Source organism: Acytostelium subglobosum, assembly GCF_000787575.1.
Source record: "Acytostelium subglobosum LB1 DNA, scaffold: scaffold9, whole genome shotgun sequence".
Classification (NCBI taxonomy): Eukaryota; Evosea; class Eumycetozoa; order Acytosteliales; family Acytosteliaceae; genus Acytostelium; species Acytostelium subglobosum.
In genome coordinates this window covers 1,177,004-1,197,943 of record NW_012236524.1, presented here as the reverse complement: position 1 = coordinate 1,197,943, position 20,940 = coordinate 1,177,004, and the positions used below count along the sequence as shown (strand labels likewise).

Sequence of the window (20,940 nt, the reverse complement as noted above, 5' to 3'; positions counted from 1 at the left end):
TGGCCGAAGCAGCGCCAAAGAACCAGCAAATGTTGCTCCATCCGATCGACTGAAACATGGCAACAGTGCAGAGGACAGGAATGTAACAACACCTGGTTCACCTCTGCCACCACCTACTGAAAGATATCAAGACAATCGACATTCGTCATCTCGATCAACTGGTGGGGCATCAGGAAGGGGCAGCACTTCGGACCAACAGCATTATCAACGACGCCACGATTCACAAGAGCATGCTCACCAATCCTCGTCAAACAACTCCTCAGAACAACACCGCAGCTTTAACGAGCATGCTGCTGGAGGCACTTCACATCAACAGTACATGTTGTCTCCAAATCACAATCGACAACAACAACAACAACATTCAAGTCGATATTCACCATATTCGAAACATAGGAGTAGCTCTCCCTCCAACAACAGGGAAAGTAGAGGAGGTCACCATCACCACCACGACAGTAATAGTAGTGGGGACACTAGAGAGCATCGGAACAATGACCATAGAAATAGAGATAGAGATAGAGATAGAGAAAGAGAAAGAGAAAGAGAAAGAGAAAGAGAAAGAGAAAGAGATAGAGATAGAGATAGAGATAGAGATAGAGATAGAGATAGAGATAGAGATAGAGAAAGAGACAGAGACAGAGAGAGAGAAAGAGACAAAGGAAGTAGGCATAGAGATATAGAAAGTGATAGATTTTTTGATGGATCAAAGGACAGGGAAAGAGGCAGAGACAGAGATCGAGGTAGAGAAATGGACAGAGACAGAGAAATGGACAGAGACAGAGACATAGACAGAGATAGAGTTCGAGATAGAGATAGGATAAGTGAAACCAGAAATATAGATAGATAGATAAAGAGAGAGAAGAGGAGGGAGGTGTAACCACTGAATGATTCAGCCCACCACCACAATGACAAACCCCTTAAGCTTAACAACTTTGTTGTTTGATTACTCTAAGCAGCAAGCACTTGTGTTCATTGATCACGTGTTTACAAACTTGTATATATATATTTGTATTTCTATCATATGACATAGTATCCATCTATTATAGAGTTTAGATAATAGTAAACCAAAGACAGAACAAAAAGAGACAGAGATAATGTCACAATCCGAAGTTTTGGATGTATTTGTTGGCAATGAGGAAATAAGCGGGACCATCTTGGAAAAGTTTAGAGTATGATATGTTACAATAGTACCTTATCCATAAATGTTATTAACTGATACACTCCTATCAATCAATCAATTAACAAGGATCAAAGTCCAGATAAAGTGAGAGTAGCATTTGTAACGATGATCAATTCATTCACAAAGATGATAACGATACGAGTGAACAATGAACGATCCTACTCTATATATGCAGGTTACAATGAGGGTCTACTGCGAGTAGGTGGACTATCATATAGTTTTGTTCAGTTCCCCATTGATCCAGACCAACCAAATATCCTATTCTCCTTCTGGAAGTCTAAAGAACTTCAACTGTTAGAACGTATAACAGATAGGAACTATTCAGTCAATACACTCAAAGGAAACACAGTGGTCATATCATGGCCTAATAAGAATAACAATCAATACTTCTTGGATCGAAACAATAGAGAGACTCCTGATACCTTGGGTATTAATAATCCATTCAATTGAGTTATATTTATAAGTTAATAAACAGAATTATTCTGTTGGGGAGATCATATCAAGTTGTTTTGGTCTCGGTCTTGTTCAACAACAAACTAAACTTCACTTTCATTAATATTCGATATCAACAACACCAAGAATCAACAACACAAATACAGTATGGTCGACCACAGGGACAAAGTAGGTACTCAATACTCACTCAACTTGAGTCAAGTTTGATATTGACATCACAGGTGTCAACTCTTTATCTAGGACCTGTTTAGAGAGGACATCATCAAGTACTTGAATGCAGATGATCAATGCTTTGAATATGCCGTTGTTGCCAAGCTGGCTTGGGACGATAACGATATAGAGGATGACGATACTCAACCACAAATACTCGTCAAAGGTGTAAAGGACCTCAATGACAAGGTGGATGAAGTGGTTGAAGACGAAGAAGATTACGTCGACGACGATGACAATGACGATGACTATGACGAATATGAAGAAGACTTTGATGACGACGACGATGATGATGATGATGAAGATTACCATGACGCAAAGGACCATACAGATGGCACAAAAGCAGCATATGTGAGACCTCATGGTGATGATATCGAGGATAGGATTAACAGGTACAGATTCAAAAACACAACTACTGGTGTACTTCTTCAAAAGATCAATGGAGATCTGATCGAGATGGAGTATGAGCAATTGACATTGGTTGACAGGGCTCTTTATCTTGCAGAGACTGTTCAGCGATCAAAGGAGCAAGGACAACAACTGGGCAAGGTTCTTTCGATTCGAAGAAACTATAACCTATTGCCATTCAACTATGTCATTAGTGAGCAGGGACAGAGCAATCGACTTGGTCAGGACATAACGCACTTGTTGACCATCTCGAAGGTTCGACCTCCTAGTCCCTACGAGACTGGTGCTCTCGTCATGGACAAGACCAAGAAGGTCATTGGCAGTGTCGTTGGTGTATGTAGCTTCTCGTCATTTTGTTGTGATATCAGCTCAACTGACATTGATCTATTATTATAGGAGAAACTTGAACTACGTATTCAATCGATTGATCAACCAACACTGGTTGGCAACTTCCCAGCAACCCGATCGATCATGGTCGAGGGTAACTATGATGACAGCTACTGTCCTGGTAAGATTGTCACGAGCTCCATTGGCAAAGGTCTCCTCCTTGATGTGATCCCAACCAAGGTCAACATAAACTGGCATTTCTATATTGTAAGTATAATCATCTTGATCTCCAATGCCCAACAATACATTGACCAACCACTAACCTAACTCACACAAGGATGAGGACGCTGATGTGCCAAACGAGAACATGACACCAAATGATCTTATTCTGCTCGATGATCAATACAACTACTCAATTCTTGGAGAGTCAGTTATGTTTAAAAAGGGTAAATGACTGCACATGTAGGGATAACATTCATTGTTGACATACTTACAGACTTCCATTTCACTATAGATGATGAGCAAATAGAACAAGGTGGTATCATTCTTTACACTGAATCATTTGTCAGAACACTGTGGCAAGATGGAACAGTCACAGAGGAGCCTTCTATTAGTCTACTCTGTGTGGACGACCTTGCCACTGACTACTTCCCTGGCGATGTCGTCATCCCCGTGGAGCAAGAAGGTGTTTGGGGCGTCGTACAGAGCTACAATCCACACAACAGAACATGCGCAATCAATTGGATCAAAGATGGAGCGATTCAGAGTGAGAGCGATGTCTCTGTCTACCTGATAGAGTTTTTGGAGGAGTGTAACTTTGACGAGTCAGACTTTGTTTACTTCCTATCACAAAGCGCAGACAGCAGAGGAGATGCAGACAGTGACTTCAAAGGGGATGTGGTTGGACAGGTCATTGCAAAGCTGTGGGATCAATGCAAACTACTGGTCAGATGGAACAATGGCTATGAGCAGTTGGTCTATCCTCAACAGCTTGGAATTGTTGAGGAGTTGGACAGTGACGATGAGGAATACAGTAACAATGACTATGACGACTATTACGAAGATGAGGACATCATTGACACACCACCACATGGAAACTCAACAAAGTCTCCATCATCTGGAAGTCCTCGATCACATAATATTGATGAGCTAGAAAGACTTACAATACAACCAAACAACAGCAATATACCCAATGGCATCATGACCAGACACGACAACGACACGACCGACAATACCACCACAACTACCAACACCGACAGCACAGATAATAATTATAATGATGGCAATAGAGACGATTGTGGCTCATTCGAACTACTGACATCACTGGAGAATCATGCCTACTACAATGAAAAGACAACGATGACACCAAAGTTCCTTTCCACCATCAACAAGGAATTCCAAATGCTTCAACAATCACTACCCAAAGGAATCTATGTCAAAGCATTCAGTGAGAAGATGAACCTCCTACAGGCATTGTTCATTGGTCCATCAGATACAGTGTATGTATTGACCTGTCTACCTATCAAATGCTAACGAAACAACTAACATTGCCCCGATAGATATGAGAATGGAGTATTCATATTTGATATCTATCTACCTACTCAGTACCCATATATTCCACCCAAGGTATTCTATCACAGCGTAACATACAAACTCCATCCGAATCTCTATGTCAATGGCAATGTTTGTCTGAGTCTGCTGGGAACATGGCGCGGAAACAAGAACGAACTGTGGCAGCCTGGTCTATCAAACCTGTTGCAGGTGTTGATCAGCATTCAAGGACTGATCCTTGGTTGCAAAGAACCCTACTTCCTGGAGGCAGGATACGAATCACAGATTGGAACCAACATTGGCAAACGAAATTCATCACTCTACAACGAAGAGGTCTATCTGTTAACACTGGAGGCACTTCTCTTTTATCATCAGAACAAGCCATCTGTGTTTGCTGACATTATCGATAGGCACATTGCTGAGAAACGATCAGAAATATTGTCAAGAATAGATCAATTCTTTATAAGTACCAGTACAAACAACAACAACAACACAAGCGATATCAATAATACCGACAACAACAATAACAACAATAACAACAACAACAACAACAACCAATCATTGTTCCACATTACACTCCCACCCAGTACAGGATTTGTACTTCCTTTGAACAAACTTAAGACAAAGATCGAGAAGATAAATGTTCCTCCTGTTGGACAATAAATTCTACTATGACAATCGAAAGATCTCCAAGCTCTGGCCTTATCCAACATATATCTTGGGTTCTAATGCTACCCAGGGTAATCACACACATCTGGGTCAAACAATTCTGTGAAACTTGGGAATGGTCAGCAGGTGTTTCATTTCAATTCGATCTCAATGTTATGTTGGTACAATAAGAAGACATTGCCAGAGACTTCATTGATTCGACACAAAGAGATATTATTTAGATAGAAAGATAGATAGATAGATAGAGTATATGTCACGTCAGAATCAAGGCTTAACAAGAGACAGATTTCAAAGCTTCCTTGATTTAAAGGAACGTGTAAAGGCCACAAAGAAAGAGAATGACAAGAAGGAGTTTATATCATTCATCAAAGAGGTACAATCCTTCTTCACACTTGATATCATTCTAGGATGTCCTGGCTTGCTCACCCTCCACCACATTGTGCACTACTCCTCATGAACAGAGATCATTCACACCAAAGGACAACAACAGTCATCTGTGACACAACAGTTATTCCCAAACATATTCTCCAATAAGAAGACTGTACCTGTCGTTCAACCTACGAACCAAAAGAGAGACACATTGGTAAACAAACCCTATTGCTCAACTTGTGGGTAAGTCTCAACCAATGAGTTGTTGCAGCGACAGGGACATCAACTTGAGTTGTGACACTGACACTTCTCATTCTTTTCAAAGCAAGGAGTTTGGATTGTTCACATCAAAGATTGCTTGTGATCTTTGCTACATCAACTATTGCTCTGCTTGTATCACAAAACTGTCTAGCAAGGACATCACTGGTGTGCTCAGAGAAGGCCAAACAAAGAACTACTGTGTAGGCTGTCAATTCATTGTCACACGAGAAGAGAACAATCGTCGATATGAAACACTGGTACTCAAAGCAAAGGATGAACCTCTCTTTGTCATCTACATTGAAATCACATTGTTGAAAAGGGCAATACACTCTGGAATGCCAGGGTAGGTTATCAATCGCGACGACACCGACAACAACAATAACACTAACAACAATTTGTTAGATTCGAGTACCTGGCATCATCGATCAGTGATTTCACAACAGCATCACCAAAGAACAGAGAGACATTCCTTCAGGTCTACGATGAGGTGATGCGCAATCAAGTAGAGTTGGCCACATTGTTCAAAGACTTTGATCGACTGGTCAAGGCAATAGCCAACCTTCAAACCACATCCAACTCCCAAGAGATTGTAAAGGCCAACATGAAACATGTCTATGTCAACTTCTTACAACAATACCTTCCAAAGTTTAAGACCATTCAAAGTGTATGATTGACTTCCTGGAGTTGGATCGAAACAATCCAGTTGACTAATCATCACCTCTCTCACTCATTCTATTTACAGCAAGTTCAACATGTGGAAATGAATACTGCAACAAATATGTACATGGTATTATGCAGGAACGTTCTGGATAATCAACTGAACGCAGAGTTCTGGGATAAATATGGTGGAATGTTCCAGAATGCTGTTAGAGTATGCAGGAATGATCTCTTCAATGCTGCCATCAAATGTGGAGAGGATTGGGAGAAGCACAAATCATTGATTGACACTTCAATTTGCCAGACCAATAAGTCTTATCTAAGTTTAGATGTATGTATCATAACAATCAATCAACATCGTCATATTCTATTATCATCATATTAACATTTAAAGGACACACAACAGGGACATCCATCCAAAGAGTTAGAGGGAACATTGGTCAGGAAGAATGCAGGCACAATCAAAAAGATCTTGGATCAAGTCAGTCTACGTGTCACTCCTGAGGATCTGGTACAATCGAGGAAGGTCTTACAAGAGTTGTATTTAACATTATCCAGAGAGTATGAAAGAGGTCTCGTATTTTAATTAATTAAATAATAATTATTTATTTAATTTTATTTAAATTAACTTTTTTGATAGATTGATTTTGAAAAGGTGTGAGAAGAAGTTGTTGTTTATTGTTTGACAATCAAACGTCGTTGTAATCAAACCTAAAGATAACAATGGGTCAGACAGAGAGCAAAGGCAATGGAGGCTCTCACTTGAATCATCTGCAACAGCAACATCAACAACAACAACAACAACAACATCAACATCTGGACCAACTACAACAACGTCAATTGAATCATTCGATAATTGCAGAGTACATTACAACACCTGGTGGACCCACCTCAACAGACAGCAATGAGGACTCTGGAGATATAGACATGGAGCACACTGGTAAACTTACCAATATACCATATACATCATTCAGCTATGATAAACAACAACTACAACAACAGTCACCTCCACAACAAGTACAACCACAACAACAACAACAACAACAACAACCACAAGGAATCATTGATCTATCACAATTGAACCAAGATTACTACCAAATACCAATGCGACCTCTTGTCATCTCATCAGCACCACTAGCTCACCATGAAGAAATGGAACCTGAAGAAGTTATAATGTCCAAGTTACCAGTGGTATGTGACGTATAACATGTTGTCGCGCAAACACTGTATTTGTACTAACAACTGGACCAACAACAACAACAACAATAGATGATGCCTTGCTTCACAGACTCTCCAAAGCATGACCTTCACATTGACAAACAACAATACAAGAATACATACAGCCCATTTGGAGAACCTTTACTACTGGACAATGACTCAATGTCAAGGGTGTTCTCCATATTCAAGGTCTATCTTCAAGAGATCAACATTGACCTTGACAAAAGACAGAACAAGCTCAACAAGAAGATCAAAGAGATGGAGATGCTCTGTACCAAAGCCAATCAACTCATGATAAAGCACTCCACATTCATGAAGCAAGTCATTGTAACATTACCAGATGGTATGTATACATCTACATCCCAATGACTGACACGTAATCTAACCATCAAACACATCACATCGTCAGTAAATAAGCTTAACCAGAGTGTCAAGGATACTCAACAGAACATGGACTCTGTCCTACAAGCCATAGACCGTTTGACAAGAATCTTGCCAGACAACATGCAACAGGAAGCATACGAAGAGTATACAGAGACATTACAAAAGTCACCAATGTACAACAGTCCAATACAGACATCAAGCACCACCAGCCAATCAGAAGGAGGAAATGTAAATGATAACAAACTTTCAATTGTCTGTCTGTAACATACTCACTCTCAACTACCCTACACAAACACTCAGTTCATAATCAAAGGAGTATCAAGTATGATACAAAGAGTAAAGGACCGTAAATCAGTTTGGATCAACGATATACTACCTCAACTAAACGCGATCAAACACACTGCTCGAGTCAGAGAGTATACCAGAAAAGGTATTGACAAGGATATCAGAGGACTGGTATGGCAGACGGCAATTGAGAATCGACTGAACATTGAGCCACAGCTCTACACACGCTTCCTCGACAAGTGGGCCGCCTACATTGACCTGCCCAACGTGGCTACAGAGCACGCACACATGCAACAACAGCAACAGCCTCATTTCTTTCTCTCACCATCACCACTGTCACCACCGATTGGCTTCAATTCGACAGAGGAAGCCATCCTCAAGAGCTTCTCAATGATTGACGTGGATCTTCCTCGAACATTTGCCTCTTTCTACTTGGTGAATAGCGAATCCTCTCATTTTAGGAAGCAGCTTCAACGTATCCTCAAGGCCTATGCCAACTTTTCACCAAAGATGGGATATGTTCAAGGCATGTCCTATCTTGCTGCCATCCTACTACTACACATGGAGGAGTATCAGACCTTTGTCTGCTTTGCCAATCTTTTGAACAACAGATTCCTACAATCTCTATTCCAGATGAGGATACACGAGGTATATATCATCCATCTTTTAAATGGTACACCAACTCTAACAATAACATCACTTGACAACAACAACTTAGGTGGACATATATATGAAAGGATTCGATCAAATGCTTTGTAATAGTATACCAAGAGTGTACGAACACTTTCAAGACATTGGCATGGTACCTCATCACTATCTCATTCAGTGGTGGCTAACAGTCTTTTGTCAGTCACTTCCACTGCAGACGGCAATTCGAGTATGGGACTGCTTCATCGTCGAAGGAAACCTCTTCCTATTTGTCACTGCACTTGGCATTCTATACCTCTACAGGAAGCAGCTGGAGGAGGGCAGTCTGGAGTTCTGTAAGAACTTCCTCTCTGACCTGCCGTCTGATCTGGACGCAGACCTACTGTTTAAAGCAGTTGACAACATCAACATACCATACTGCGCCCAGGTGCTATCTCGTTCAGAGAAGGAGCTCAATGACGACAAGGATCTCTTGATCAGGAGTAGTCCTGTGTATAATTACAACATCAGTAGCAGCGATGATGCCAAGCGAGACCGTAAATTCAATGATGATGAGGATGGATCTCCACTGGATACACTAAACGATAGTTTGCTGCCAACTCCCAATTGATTGATTGGTGACAAGCTCGCATCCACTATCCGTGGTGGAATCATGATCATTGAATAAAATGTATGGACAATCGATTGGTGGTGTATGTCTGCGCTGTATTGTTTGATTGATTGGTTGATTAAAACTTTCCACCACATTGAGTACAGAAACGAGCATCTAAGCTCTTTGCTGGTATATTGCACTTGGAACAGGTCCTTGGTGAGGTGGGTGGACTGTTCAATGAGGCCAGATATTGCTCAGTTGGTGCCAAAGGATAGGAGTGCTTCACATTCTCCTCTGGATTACAAAAGATTTGCTCGTGAATGCTGAACATAGATTGAATGAATGTATCGTCATGACATGATTAGTAGTGATTTTTGCTTTGTTGTCCCTCTTTCTCTCACTCACTCCTCTCTCTCTCTCTCTCTCTCTCTATCAGTTGAATACCTACGCAAATACCTTTGGTGCAGCAGCCAGCTCCTCCTTGACAAGGAGTCCATGACAAATCATATGATAGTCCTTGATTTTAAATTTAGGTTAGAATTGTTATTGTTGTAATTTCAATCTCCCTTTCTACCTTCCTTGCTACCTCACACACACACGACCTCTCTGTAACTCCATTATAACTGCTGGTGCATCATAATATATGTTTACCAACATCAATCAATCAATCAAACAATTTGTCTGTCTGTCTGTCTATCTGACTACACACCTTTCCCTTGTAAAACTGACGCTCAGCAAAGTAAACTCTCTTATTGCAGTATGGACAAATCGATGACATGTTTCAAGTATTAGTAACTGTTTGATTAATAGTATGTATTGTAAATGTTTGTTTGTTTGTTTGTTTGAATGATTGATTGAAAATGTTCAATAAATGATTCAAGTTTCTTTTCAAATAAATTGTCTTGATCCGATGTTCAGTAGTTGTTTTGCAAAAACAATTCAAGATTTTTCATTCATTCACAAACCCATCAATTATTTTTTTGGTTTTGGGTGGGTTTATTGCATTCGGCACCAAACACTGATACTTCTGAATGTATGGAATCAGGACAGCCACCCACGTATCATTACACCACCTGCTAACATTATTATTATTTATATCTTTATATTTATATAAACATACTTACTATACTATTTATTGTTGTACTATAGATACCATTATCGTTGGTAATAGTTATTTCTAGACAAAATGGTAAGTGAAGCGAATGATACAGGAACACATGATAGGATAGAGAATGAAAGTATACTCATACTCTCCACTATTTATAAATAAATACAATATATAGTCCAAGAAAGTACAAGCAAAACAAGGAACAGATGACCTTGTCATGCTTCCAAAGATCTCTGAAGAGGAGATCGTTGAGAATCTTAAGAAGCGTTATATGAATGACTTTATCTACACCAACATTGGACCAGTGTTGATCTCTGTCAACCCATTCAGAAATCTCAACAACACTGGCGATGACTACGTCGATGCCTACAGAGGCAAGCACGCACAGGAGGTGCCACCCCACATCTACCAATTGGCCGAATCATCCTATCGTGCCATGAAGAACGATCAGGAGAATCAATGTGTCATCATCTCTGGAGAGTCGGGTGCCGGCAAGACAGAGTGCGCCAAGCAGATCATGAACTACATCTCCAAGGTGTCTGGTGGCACTGAGAAGGTCGAGTACGTCAAGCACGTCATCCTCGGCTCGAACCCCGTGCTCGAGGCCTTTGGAAACGCCAAGACGCTGAGAAATAACAACTCCTCGCGTTTCGGAAAGTACTTTGAGATTCAGTTCGACAAGGCTGGTGATCCAGTCGGAGGCAAGATTTACAACTACCTCTTGGAAAAGTCACGTGTCGTCTACCAGAACCATGGCGAGCGTAACTTCCACATCTTCTACCAGCTGTTGGCTGGTGCCTCGGCACAGGAGAAGCGCGACCTCGTCCTCTCCAGTCCAGACAGCTTCTACTACCTCAATCAGTCCGAGTGCTACCAGGTGGACGGCGTCGACGACAATGCCGACTACCGCGAGATGCGTGAGGCCATGACCACCATTGGTCTGTCCGACGAAGAGCAATCCACTCTCATGCGTATCGTTGCCTCAGTTCTGCACATTGGTAACATATACTTTATCGAGGACGACAAGGGAAATGCAGCAGTCTACGATCCAAACGCATTGGACCTCGCTGCGTCCATGCTGTGCATCGACCCAGCCACCCTTCAAAATGCCATCCTTTTCCGTGTGATCAACACTGGAGGTGCCGGTGGTGGTACAGGCAACCGTCGTTCCACATACAACGTGCCACAGAATGTGGAGCAGGCCAACGGAGCAAGAGACGCTCTGGCCAGAACCGTGTACGATCGTATGTTCACCTGGCTGGTGGAGAGAGTCAACGTGGCCCTGTCCTACTACCAGTCGCCCTTCAAGAACGTCATTGGTATCCTGGATATCTTTGGTTTCGAGATCTTTGAGAAGAACGGATTCGAGCAGTTCTGCATCAACTTTGTCAACGAGAAGCTGCAGCAGTTCTTTATTGAGCTGACGCTCAAGGCCGAGCAGGAGGAGTACGTTCGCGAAGGAATCAAATGGGAGCCAATCAAGTACTTCAACAACCAGATCGTGTGTGATCTGATCGAGGGCAAGGCACCACCAGGTATCTTCTCATTGTTGGATGACATTTGCTACACGATCCACGCACAGTCCAGCGGTACTGACCTCAAGTTCTTGGAGAAGATGGCCGGTCTCTATGATGGACATTTGCATTGGAGATCAATGACCGGTGCCTTTGCCGTCAAACATTATGCCGGTGAGGTAACATACGAGGCAGAGGGTTTCTCTGACAAGAACAAGGACACCCTGTTCTCTGACCTGATTGAGGCACTCCAATCCTCAAAGATGGCCTACCTGGCCGGTCTGTTTGCCGGTGATGAGACTGGTGCCCTTCAAAAGAAGCGTCCCACCACAGCTGGTTTCAAGATCAAGAACTCTGCCGCCGAGCTCATGAAGACCCTGGCACAATGCACACCTCACTACGTGCGTTGTATCAAGCCAAACGAGACAAAGAAGGCCAAGGACTGGGAGAACAGTCGTGTCAAGCATCAAGTTCAGTACCTCGGTCTGCTTGAGAACGTCCGTGTGCGCCGTGCTGGTTTCGCCTATCGTGCACCATTCGAGAGATTCCTTCGCCGCTACAAGAAGCTGAGCTCCAAGACTTGGGGTCTATGGGGCGAGTGGAAGGGTGATCCCAAGGAGGGTGCACGCACCATCTGCCAGGATCTCAACCTGGACCCATCGCAGTGGCAGATGGGAACCACCAAGATCTTCATCCGTCATCCAGAGACTGTGTTCCATCTGGAGGAGGCACTGGATCGCAAGGACATGGACTGTGTCATGAAGATCCAAAAGGCATTCAGAAACTGGAAGGCCAAGAAGCACTCGCTGGAGCAGCGTGCTCAGATCGCCCATCTCTTCTTGAACAAGAAGGAGCGTCAGAGAAACTCAATCGACCGCAAGTTCACCATGGACTACCTCGACTTTGACAATCAGTTTGGCGTGCAAGAGGCAATGGAGAATGCCCACAAGAAGGAGAGAATCGTCTTTGCCGACAATGTGCTCAAGGTCGATCGTCGTGCCAAGACCAAGCCATTGATCATGGTCGTCTCTGAGCAGTCCGTATACTTTGTCGAGAAGTCCATCAAGAAGAAAGTTGAGACCTACCTGCTGTTGAGAAAGATTTCAATCCGCGACATCCGTTCGCTCTCTGTCTCGACACTATCCGACAACTACGTCGTCATGGGTCTGCCCGAGTACGACCAGGTCATTGAGAACGAGAGAAAGACCGAGCTGCTCATCATTCTCATTGAGAACTACAAGCTGCTCTCTGGCTCTGCACTCAACGTCAATTTCTCTGACAACATCAACTACACTCTGAAGAAGGGTGAGCAGAGAACTATGACATTTGCCAGGAACGAGGCCGCCCAACCAATCCCATTGCTAAAGAAGGGTGGCAAAGGTCCAGCCGTTGGTGTTGCCACCGGTTTGCCCAGCTCCACAGACTCTACACCAAAGAACTACAACCAAAACTCAATGCAGAACGCCCAGGTCCGTGCTCCACAGGCCCGTCCACAACAACAAATCAACACTGGTCCAGCTCCAAAGGTCGTTGTTCCTCAAGGTCTCGGTGCCAACATGATGGGCGGTGGAAGAGGTGCTCCAATGGGTGGCGGCCGTGGTGCCCCAATGGGTGGCGGCCGTGGTGCTCCAATGGGTGGCGGCGGTGCCCCAATGGGAGGTGCTCCTATGGGTGGTGGCCGTGGCGCTCCACAAGGTGGCGGTGGTGCCCCAATGGGAGGTGCTCCTATGGGAGGCGGCCGTGGCGCCCCTATGGGCGGCGGTGGTGCTCCAATGGGAGGTGGCCGTGGCGCTCCAATGGGTGGCGGAAGAGGTGCTCCAATGAATGGCGGCGCACCACCTCAACAGGTACGTCCCCCAGTTCAAAAGCAAGCTGCTCCACAGAGACCAACAGTGACTGCCTTGTACGACTTTGATGCCTCGTCAGGAGATGAGCTGACCTTCAAGGAGGGTGATGTCATTGTTGTCATCCAGAAGGAGACCGGAGGTTGGATTGAAGGAGAGCTCAGAGGTAAGAAAGGTTGGATCCCCGCCAACTACGTTCAATAAGTCATTGGAATATCCCAATGTCCATATGTTTCAACAACAACAACAACAACATAAACTACACCACCTCTTCTCCTGGCAAGACGACTACCGACGACTACGACATTAATCATTCAAACCAATCAATCAACTACTACCATATCATTCAATCAAATAATGACAATAATAAATATCTTGTAACTCTATGATTCTTCCTTAGTGGTTATGACATGTGATTCATTGATTGAAGAGAGTCAAGTCATCTTGAAAAGCAACCTCGTCACCTTTTGATGATTCATTTAGGGTTGATGATCATGCATTGTCAGTTCATTTACAAAAACACAGGCTTCTTTCATTCAAAAGAAACAACAGATAGAAAAGATAGATAGTTATTTTAGAGATAGACAATCAATGGATAAATCATTGATAGCATTTATATTGGCATGTGTGATACCACCATTCTGTTTGTTCACAACATTGCCTTCTCTTCAATTGCAATGGAGGATCGTCCAGTCATCGATCTTTTCATTTGTTGCTGGAGTGCTTGCCTACAAGTTGATTCCAACCATTGCTGAGCTCACTGCTGCAGCTGGTTTGGCTGGTACAGACCTCAACAAGAGAGGACTAAAGCAAACAGAGAACAAGAAGATGTAGGTGTTTTACTTCATTCTCTTTTATTGTTTGGTGGTGTGGTACACATCTCACTAGCTTGCTAACTAACTTTGGTCGACCTTTACACCACAACACAGCCCAGAGAGTCTTGGAATTGTTACCTCTGTTGTATTCCTAGTATGTGTCATATTGTTCCAACTGTTCCAATGGTTCTCCTTCCCAGAGGCAATACAAGTAAGTTAGATTCTTTTCTCCACTACTGGTGCAATTGTAACATACTCACAATATCAAAATAGTTAAGTGAATACAATGCAGCATTGACATCAATTTGTTTCATGATATTGCTTGGATTCAGTGATGATGTATTGAATCTTAGATGGAGATACAAATTGATCCTGCCAATGTTTGCCACGTTGCCACTGCTCGTAGCTTATGCTGGTGGAACGTCCGTGGTGGTACCAAATATCACTTTCCCATTCAATCTGCGTAGCGTCCTTGGACAGGTGTTCGACCTTGGCATCTTTTACAGGATCTACCTCTTGTTGTTGGCCATCTTCTGCACCAACTCTATCAACATCCTTGCCGGAATCAATGGCCTTGAGGTTGGACAATCCGCTGTGATTGCAACATCGATTATCATCCACAACATTGTTGAACTGCGTCTGCACTATTCATCATTGTCACAGGTTGTTGACGGTGTGCTCAACCAGACCCTGTTGCCAGCATCGCCCCATCTCTTATCATTGGTACTGATGATTCCATTCCTCTTTACCACCTTGGCACTGTTGATGCACAACTGGTATCCTTCACGTGTCTTTGTCGGAGATACATTCACCTACTTTGCCGGTATGTGCTTTGCAGTTGTTGCAATCCTCTGTCACTTTAGCAAAACCCTTCTACTCTTCTTTATCCCTCAAGTAAGGTTATCCCAAGACACACATTCAGTTACTCGTTGTTTGAACCTAACATCATTCACCTCTCATCTAGATTCTCAATTTCCTCTACAGTGTTCCACAGTTGTTTGGACTTATTGAATGCCCTCGCCACAGAGTGCCGAGATTCAATCCATCCACTGGCAAGATGGAGGCCATCCCAACCAACCTCACTATATTGAACCTTTTCCTTATGATCTTTGGTCCAATGACTGAAAAGAGACTCTGTATCACTCTCTTGATCTTCCAAGGATTTTGCTGTGCCGTTGGATTTGGTCTCAGATATTACGTTGCCGATTACTTCTTCTAGACAACAACCTACCATAACAACATAATAAACATAAAAAGATAATAGTATCAAGAACCCTTTAACGGGTATTGGTTTGAGTGATGACCTACAGAGATGTCCAGTTGTCGGTGACTGACGCCGCGTTTATTGATAGACATGAGCTCATGTTGACCAACACTGTCGGAGCGGCGCAAACGGTTCAATTGGCTGCGACCACCTCCACTTGGTTGTTGGAAGCTTCGATGATGAGCACTTGGGCTTGCTCAATGCGTTCATGGACCTTTCCAGTGGCGAGCAGCTCAAAGAGAGCCTTGACGTCTTGGAGTGAATCGAGAATCATGCCAGTGATCTTGGGTGCAGAGTCTGGGTATCTTGCCATGACCAAGTTGTAGATTTCGCCTCCAATGGCCTCCTTGGCCTCCTCTGGGGACATTGCCAACACAGACTCGAGCGTCAGTGTGGTGGCAACAGGCTGGGGAGCATCTGCGCCGGCGGCCACAAGGGCTGGAGAAACGTCGCCACCATTGGTGGCTGGTGTTGGGTTTGTTTGTCTTGCGCTGTTGTTGTTGTTGTTGTCCTCACCTTTCCTTTGTTGATTGTTGTAATGTGGGAATGATCCTCTTTGCTTGCGGAAGCCTCTCGATGGTCTCTGCTGATAGATTGGGCTCTGAGTTGATTCAGTGTTGTTGTTGCTGTTACCATTTTGAGTGGTGGATGAGTTGTTGTTGTTGTTTGAACGACTGCCTGCAGAACCATTGGTCTTTGTGTATCCCTGACCCATTGGCTTTGGATATCTGACGCCTGCTGCTCCTCCTTGATGGGGGACTGGCATTGGATAGTACTGTGGTGGGAAGGGTTCTGGATATGGACCTCTGAAGTAAACGTAGGGAGGATACTGAGGGACTTGCTGATGTGGCTGCTGGACTCTCTTTTTGTACTTCTTGCTGGAGAAGCTGACGCCAATCTCCTTGGCACCTAAAGTCTGACCATTCATCTCCTGAATGGCCTTCAAAGCCTCCTCGTGCGTAGAGTAGACAATGAAAGCGTAGCCACGGTTCTTTCCATTCTCATGGGCAACCACATTGATCGAAGTGATTGCTCCGTGCTGTGAAAATCTCTCTCTTATCAGCTCCTTGTCGATTGACTCGTCGATGTTGTTGATATATACTGTCAAGTTCGCTTTGTTTGAGTCAGTGCCATTGGTTGCTGCTGAAGAGTCTTCAGTCTGCTGCTGCTGTTGTTGTTGCTGTTGCTGAATTTGCTGTTGTTGTTGCTGTTGCAGCTGCAGACGGTATTCAATGTTTCTCTCTATCTTGTTCTTGATGCGCTCGAGACCAATCTGTTTGTCTAAGATGGTGATAACCTCGGTAGAGTTGAGCAAGTTCTTGGCAACCTCTGGGTCCTTGAACTCGACGAAACCGAGTCCCTTGGGCTTTCCATCTGGATCGGTTCTGATTGTGCATGACTCAATCTCTCCAAACCTGCTCAGCTCCTGTTGGATAATCTCAACAGTGGCAGTCTCGTCCAGGTTCTTAATAAAGAGTTTGCTCTCATTTCTCTCCTTGAATCTCTCGAATTTAGAGACGAATGGTTCCACAGTCCTGAATTTGATTGATTGAGATAATTAGTGAATGTGGAAATATATAATAATAATTATAGCAACATACACTTGTTTACCGAGTAGGATGATGCCATTTACTTTCTGAATGGCACTGTCGGCAGCATCGGCAGTCTCAAAGTGGACATATCCGTAGCCCTTGGAGATACCCTTCTCCATCTCGACCTTGCAGGAAAGGATGTTTCCATACTTGCTGAACGAATCGTAGAGCATGGCATTGTCGACAGCCTTGTCCAGGTTCTTGACAAAGATGTTTCCAACGTTGGATCTTCTGCGGGTTGGATCACGCGACGACCACATGATCCTGATTGGTCGGTTCATCACGACGGTGTAGTTGAGTGTGTCAAGGGCACGCTCAGCATCGGCGCTGGTGAAGAAGTTCACATAGGCGTAGCCCAACGAGCGGTAGCTCAGAGAGTCGCGACAAATGTGGATAGAGGCCACGGCTTGAGTGCCAATCTTGGCAAACAGCTCTGCCAAAATCACCTCGTTGACGTCTGGTGCGAGATCGCCAACGTAGAGCGTGGCGAATGATCCAGGGTAGTATGGAGGTGGTGGTGCTGACATAACCATGTGAGGGGCATGTGGGTGGAAGGGTATCGATGGCATCATTGGTTGGTGATGCATTGGGTGGAATTGTTGTTGTTGGGTTTGTGTTTGTGATTGTTGTTGTTGTTGTTGGTAGTGATAGTTCATTTGTTGTTGTTGGTCAAAGGCAGCATTGTCGGGCAATGCATTGGTATTGCTGACAACATCATTTGGACTGTCATTGTTGTTGATTGGCTCCATGTTTGTTACTGTCGTGATCGATGTGGTGTTCTGGAACTAATCCTGGTACTGAACTCCGAACTTAAATAATATTCTAATACTGCTGCTAGAGTATGATCGGGTTGAGGTTGTTTCCTGCTACTGTTGCTGCTAAATGGCTTATTGCTGCTGGCTGGCTGCTGGCTGGCTGGTGTTGCTGGCTGGCTGCTGGCTGCTTAGGCTGCTGTAGTTGTAGTGGGCAGATGAACTCTGACATAAACACAGACGAGCATCATGATAAAGCTTCACCCGAATCAAAAAAAAAATAGAAAAAATCATTTAAATTCAAGTTGACCTGGGTTGATTTTGAAGGAACTTCCTTTTCCGATGGGATAAATGATTCGTTTTATAAACCAGGCTACCGCAATCGTGATAATGGTGTCAGTGTAGTGTGATGTCATGATCAAAGATGTAAATTTATTACTTTATTGGGTATAATGTTACATGGTCCCCAGGTGACCATTGTTATAAACGTAGTAGTGACAAGGAGATTGGATGTCCAACTGACTGTGAATCGGTGTGTTTGATATAACTCTGAAGATAGTTGTACAGGTAGGTTTGGAAGATAATAATACAATACTTATATGTATAATAAATAGGTGTGAGTGGATGAGTGAACTTGCTATCTACAGGATACTACAATGAGTCTTTTTCTTTGCCTTGTTTGGATCCTTGGCACGGATCTGCTTGACCAATTGTTCAAAAGCATTGGTAATGTTTGTCTTGGTCTTGGCAGAGGTCTCATAAAAGTCAACAGCACCGCCCCACTTTTGAATTAGGGCCTCTCCCTCTTTGGTGGACACTTGACGATCCTTATCCAGATCACATTTGTTTCCAATTACAACCATAGGTATACGTTGTAGAGGCGAATCCTTTACTCTACACACCTGGTCCTTGATCGACTCTAGTTCCAGGAAGGTGCTCTTGGCAGTAACACTATAAACCAATAGGAATCCCTGTCCATTTCTAATATATAAATCTCTCATTACAAGGAAGTTTTCCTAAATTATTATTATTGGTTTGTATGTTAGTTGTTTGATTGAATGGAGAGAGTCCAATTTATATAAAACATACAGTTCCAGCAGTATCCATAATCTCCAACATTACATGTTCATTACCAACTTCAATTACTTTTCTATACATGTCTTCAATGGTTGGATCATATTGGTCAACGAATTCACCATTTACATATTGAATAGTGATTGCAGACTAGGAATTAGTAGTAATATATATATACATGTTAGTCAATGATGTCTACCATCAATCCCACTTTTTCCACTATAATACATACTTTTCCAACACTTCCACTTCCTAGAAGTACTATCTTAATATTGTTGCTAGACATTATTATGTTGTAGTTGTTGAATTAATAATACAATAATATTAATAATAAATAAACTTTTTGGTTTGGCTTATTTGGAGTTAGAGGAGGAGGAGGAGGAAGAAGCACTGATCGAGTGAGTTTGATATTGTACGGTCCACTTGGTTTGTGGTGGTGATGAAGGGAATGACAATGATCACTTATTACTCTTGGGTCAATATAAATATATTATTATTATTGTTGTTGTTGATGGTCTATATCTTTGCACTTCTACCACAGTTAATTAATCAAACAGTGTTTAGTTGGTTGGAAAATGAAGTGGATGCGATTGTTGTTGTTGTTGTTGATGATGTTGTTAGGTAGGTCAGTAGGTAGGTAGGTAGGTAGGTAGGTGGACAACACTGTTAGTTGTTGGTATAGGAGAACAACGTTGGTATTTTATAAATTGACAGAGGTAACAAGATCAACAAGAAATGAAAGTGAGGGAATGAACAAACATGTGCTGGTGTTGTTGTTGTTGGATCGATGGTTGGAATGGAAGGATATTGGATAGATGGATGGAGTTGGCTTTGGTTTAATGGCTGATGTTCTTGCTTGCTCCTGTTATTATTGCCAATAACAATAATAATAATTGATCGTTGATAAGAAGCTGTCTGTCTGTGTATGTTGTGTGTGTGTGTATGTCTATGTATTAATTATTAGTATTATGGCCTTGTCTGTGTGTTATTGTTATTTATTTCAAACTAACGACTAATATCATTAACACTGATTGATTGATCAATAACATCATTGATGTAGTATGTATGTGTGTGTGTGTGTGTGTGTGTGTGCCAAGGTAGGTATGATGAGAACACACCCATTCAACACACACACACATACTACCTGGGGTTGAATCACCTGTCTTGAGAACACCCCAAATCATGTTTAATCTCTCTCTGTTCGTATGACCCGAGTGAGTGATCATTGACTGTTGTATGTTTATGTGTTGAGAATGTTTGATCATTTACCTCTTGGTGTCTAGTTGTCAACAGGTTGTGGTGACGAACCTAAAATTAACTTGACTGGAGATTCTCTTTCTGATGGTGATCGTGTGTGTGTTTGACACGTGATTGTGTAGAACCAGAATAATCTCATTCCAACCAACATTGATCTTAAGTTGAACTTGCTATGACATCGAGTGGCACCGACAAAGATTAAACGATAAAAGTGTAGCTCCTCATTACATTTGTCCAATTTCAGGTTGAACCAACTAACAAGAGAGTAAAGCTGAATCATTGCTGATTGATGGAAGGATGTGCGGTAAGTTGATTGTCGGGGACAGACATTATCTGTCCGATTGTATTGAAGGAAGAATATATTGTCTATTCAGTCTTTCATGTAATGAAATTCAAATCTTTCCACCAGGTCGACTATCTATCTTTGGTGGTCTGGATCATAAAGATCATATCCTTTTATACTTTCATTCTGTAGAGAATCTAGTACAAAAGATTTGGTCCATTAGTGAAT

At 42.8% G+C, this 20,940-nt stretch overlaps 9 protein-coding genes across 9 annotated transcripts; 6 read left to right on the top strand and 3 right to left on the bottom strand.

Annotated features, from left to right (window-relative positions):
• Window positions 1-1,091: 1,091 nt before the first annotated feature.
• Window positions 1,092-1,624, top strand: SAMD00019534_053950 (hypothetical protein; the record flags this gene model as incomplete). The annotated part of the gene is made up of 2 exons (XM_012899866.1): window positions 1,092-1,166; window positions 1,244-1,624. Coding segments are annotated over 2 exons (456 nt in total), but the record flags the coding sequence as incomplete, so codon positions are not given.
• A 153-nt stretch (window positions 1,625-1,777) lies between these two features.
• On the top strand, window positions 1,778-4,789 carry SAMD00019534_053940 (hypothetical protein; the record flags this gene model as incomplete). Its single annotated transcript, XM_012899865.1, has 6 exons — window positions 1,778-1,798; window positions 1,871-2,581; window positions 2,645-2,842; window positions 2,913-3,021; window positions 3,090-4,074; window positions 4,135-4,789. 6 exons carry the CDS (start codon window positions 1,778-1,780, stop codon window positions 4,787-4,789), a joined length of 2,679 nt encoding a protein of 892 aa, XP_012755319.1.
• A 562-nt stretch (window positions 4,790-5,351) lies between these two features.
• SAMD00019534_053930 (hypothetical protein) lies at window positions 5,352-6,668 on the top strand (the record flags this gene model as incomplete). Its single annotated transcript, XM_012899864.1, has 5 exons — window positions 5,352-5,407; window positions 5,490-5,768; window positions 5,828-6,089; window positions 6,168-6,413; window positions 6,489-6,668. Coding segments are annotated over 5 exons (1,023 nt in total), but the record flags the coding sequence as incomplete, so codon positions are not given.
• Window positions 6,669-6,805: 137 nt separating this feature from the next.
• Window positions 6,806-9,227, top strand: SAMD00019534_053920 (hypothetical protein; the record flags this gene model as incomplete). The annotated part of the gene is made up of 5 exons (XM_012899863.1): window positions 6,806-7,273; window positions 7,352-7,643; window positions 7,710-7,912; window positions 7,985-8,617; window positions 8,688-9,227. The coding sequence occupies 5 exons, from the start codon at window positions 6,806-6,808 to the stop codon at window positions 9,225-9,227; spliced, it is 2,136 nt and encodes a 711-aa protein (XP_012755317.1).
• A 121-nt stretch (window positions 9,228-9,348) lies between these two features.
• Window positions 9,349-9,987, bottom strand: SAMD00019534_053910 (hypothetical protein; the record flags this gene model as incomplete). Its single annotated transcript, XM_012899862.1, has 3 exons — window positions 9,349-9,532; window positions 9,658-9,725; window positions 9,919-9,987. Coding segments are annotated over 3 exons (321 nt in total), but the record flags the coding sequence as incomplete, so codon positions are not given.
• Window positions 9,988-10,534: 547 nt separating this feature from the next.
• Window positions 10,535-13,879, top strand: SAMD00019534_053900 (hypothetical protein; the record flags this gene model as incomplete). Its single annotated transcript, XM_012899861.1, has 1 exon — window positions 10,535-13,879. One exon carries the CDS (start codon window positions 10,535-10,537, stop codon window positions 13,877-13,879), a length of 3,345 nt encoding a protein of 1,114 aa, XP_012755315.1.
• A 387-nt stretch (window positions 13,880-14,266) lies between these two features.
• SAMD00019534_053890 (hypothetical protein) lies at window positions 14,267-15,709 on the top strand (the record flags this gene model as incomplete). Its single annotated transcript, XM_012899860.1, has 4 exons — window positions 14,267-14,505; window positions 14,605-14,701; window positions 14,764-15,384; window positions 15,455-15,709. The coding sequence occupies 4 exons, from the start codon at window positions 14,267-14,269 to the stop codon at window positions 15,707-15,709; spliced, it is 1,212 nt and encodes a 403-aa protein (XP_012755314.1).
• Window positions 15,710-15,893: 184 nt separating this feature from the next.
• Window positions 15,894-18,131, bottom strand: SAMD00019534_053880 (hypothetical protein; the record flags this gene model as incomplete). The annotated part of the gene is made up of 4 exons (XM_012899859.1): window positions 15,894-16,171; window positions 16,211-16,871; window positions 16,971-17,289; window positions 17,356-18,131. Coding segments are annotated over 4 exons (2,034 nt in total), but the record flags the coding sequence as incomplete, so codon positions are not given.
• A 611-nt stretch (window positions 18,132-18,742) lies between these two features.
• SAMD00019534_053870 (hypothetical protein) lies at window positions 18,743-19,458 on the bottom strand (the record flags this gene model as incomplete). Its single annotated transcript, XM_012899858.1, has 3 exons — window positions 18,743-19,114; window positions 19,188-19,322; window positions 19,405-19,458. Coding segments are annotated over 3 exons (561 nt in total), but the record flags the coding sequence as incomplete, so codon positions are not given.
• Window positions 19,459-20,940: the final 1,482 nt, after the last annotated feature.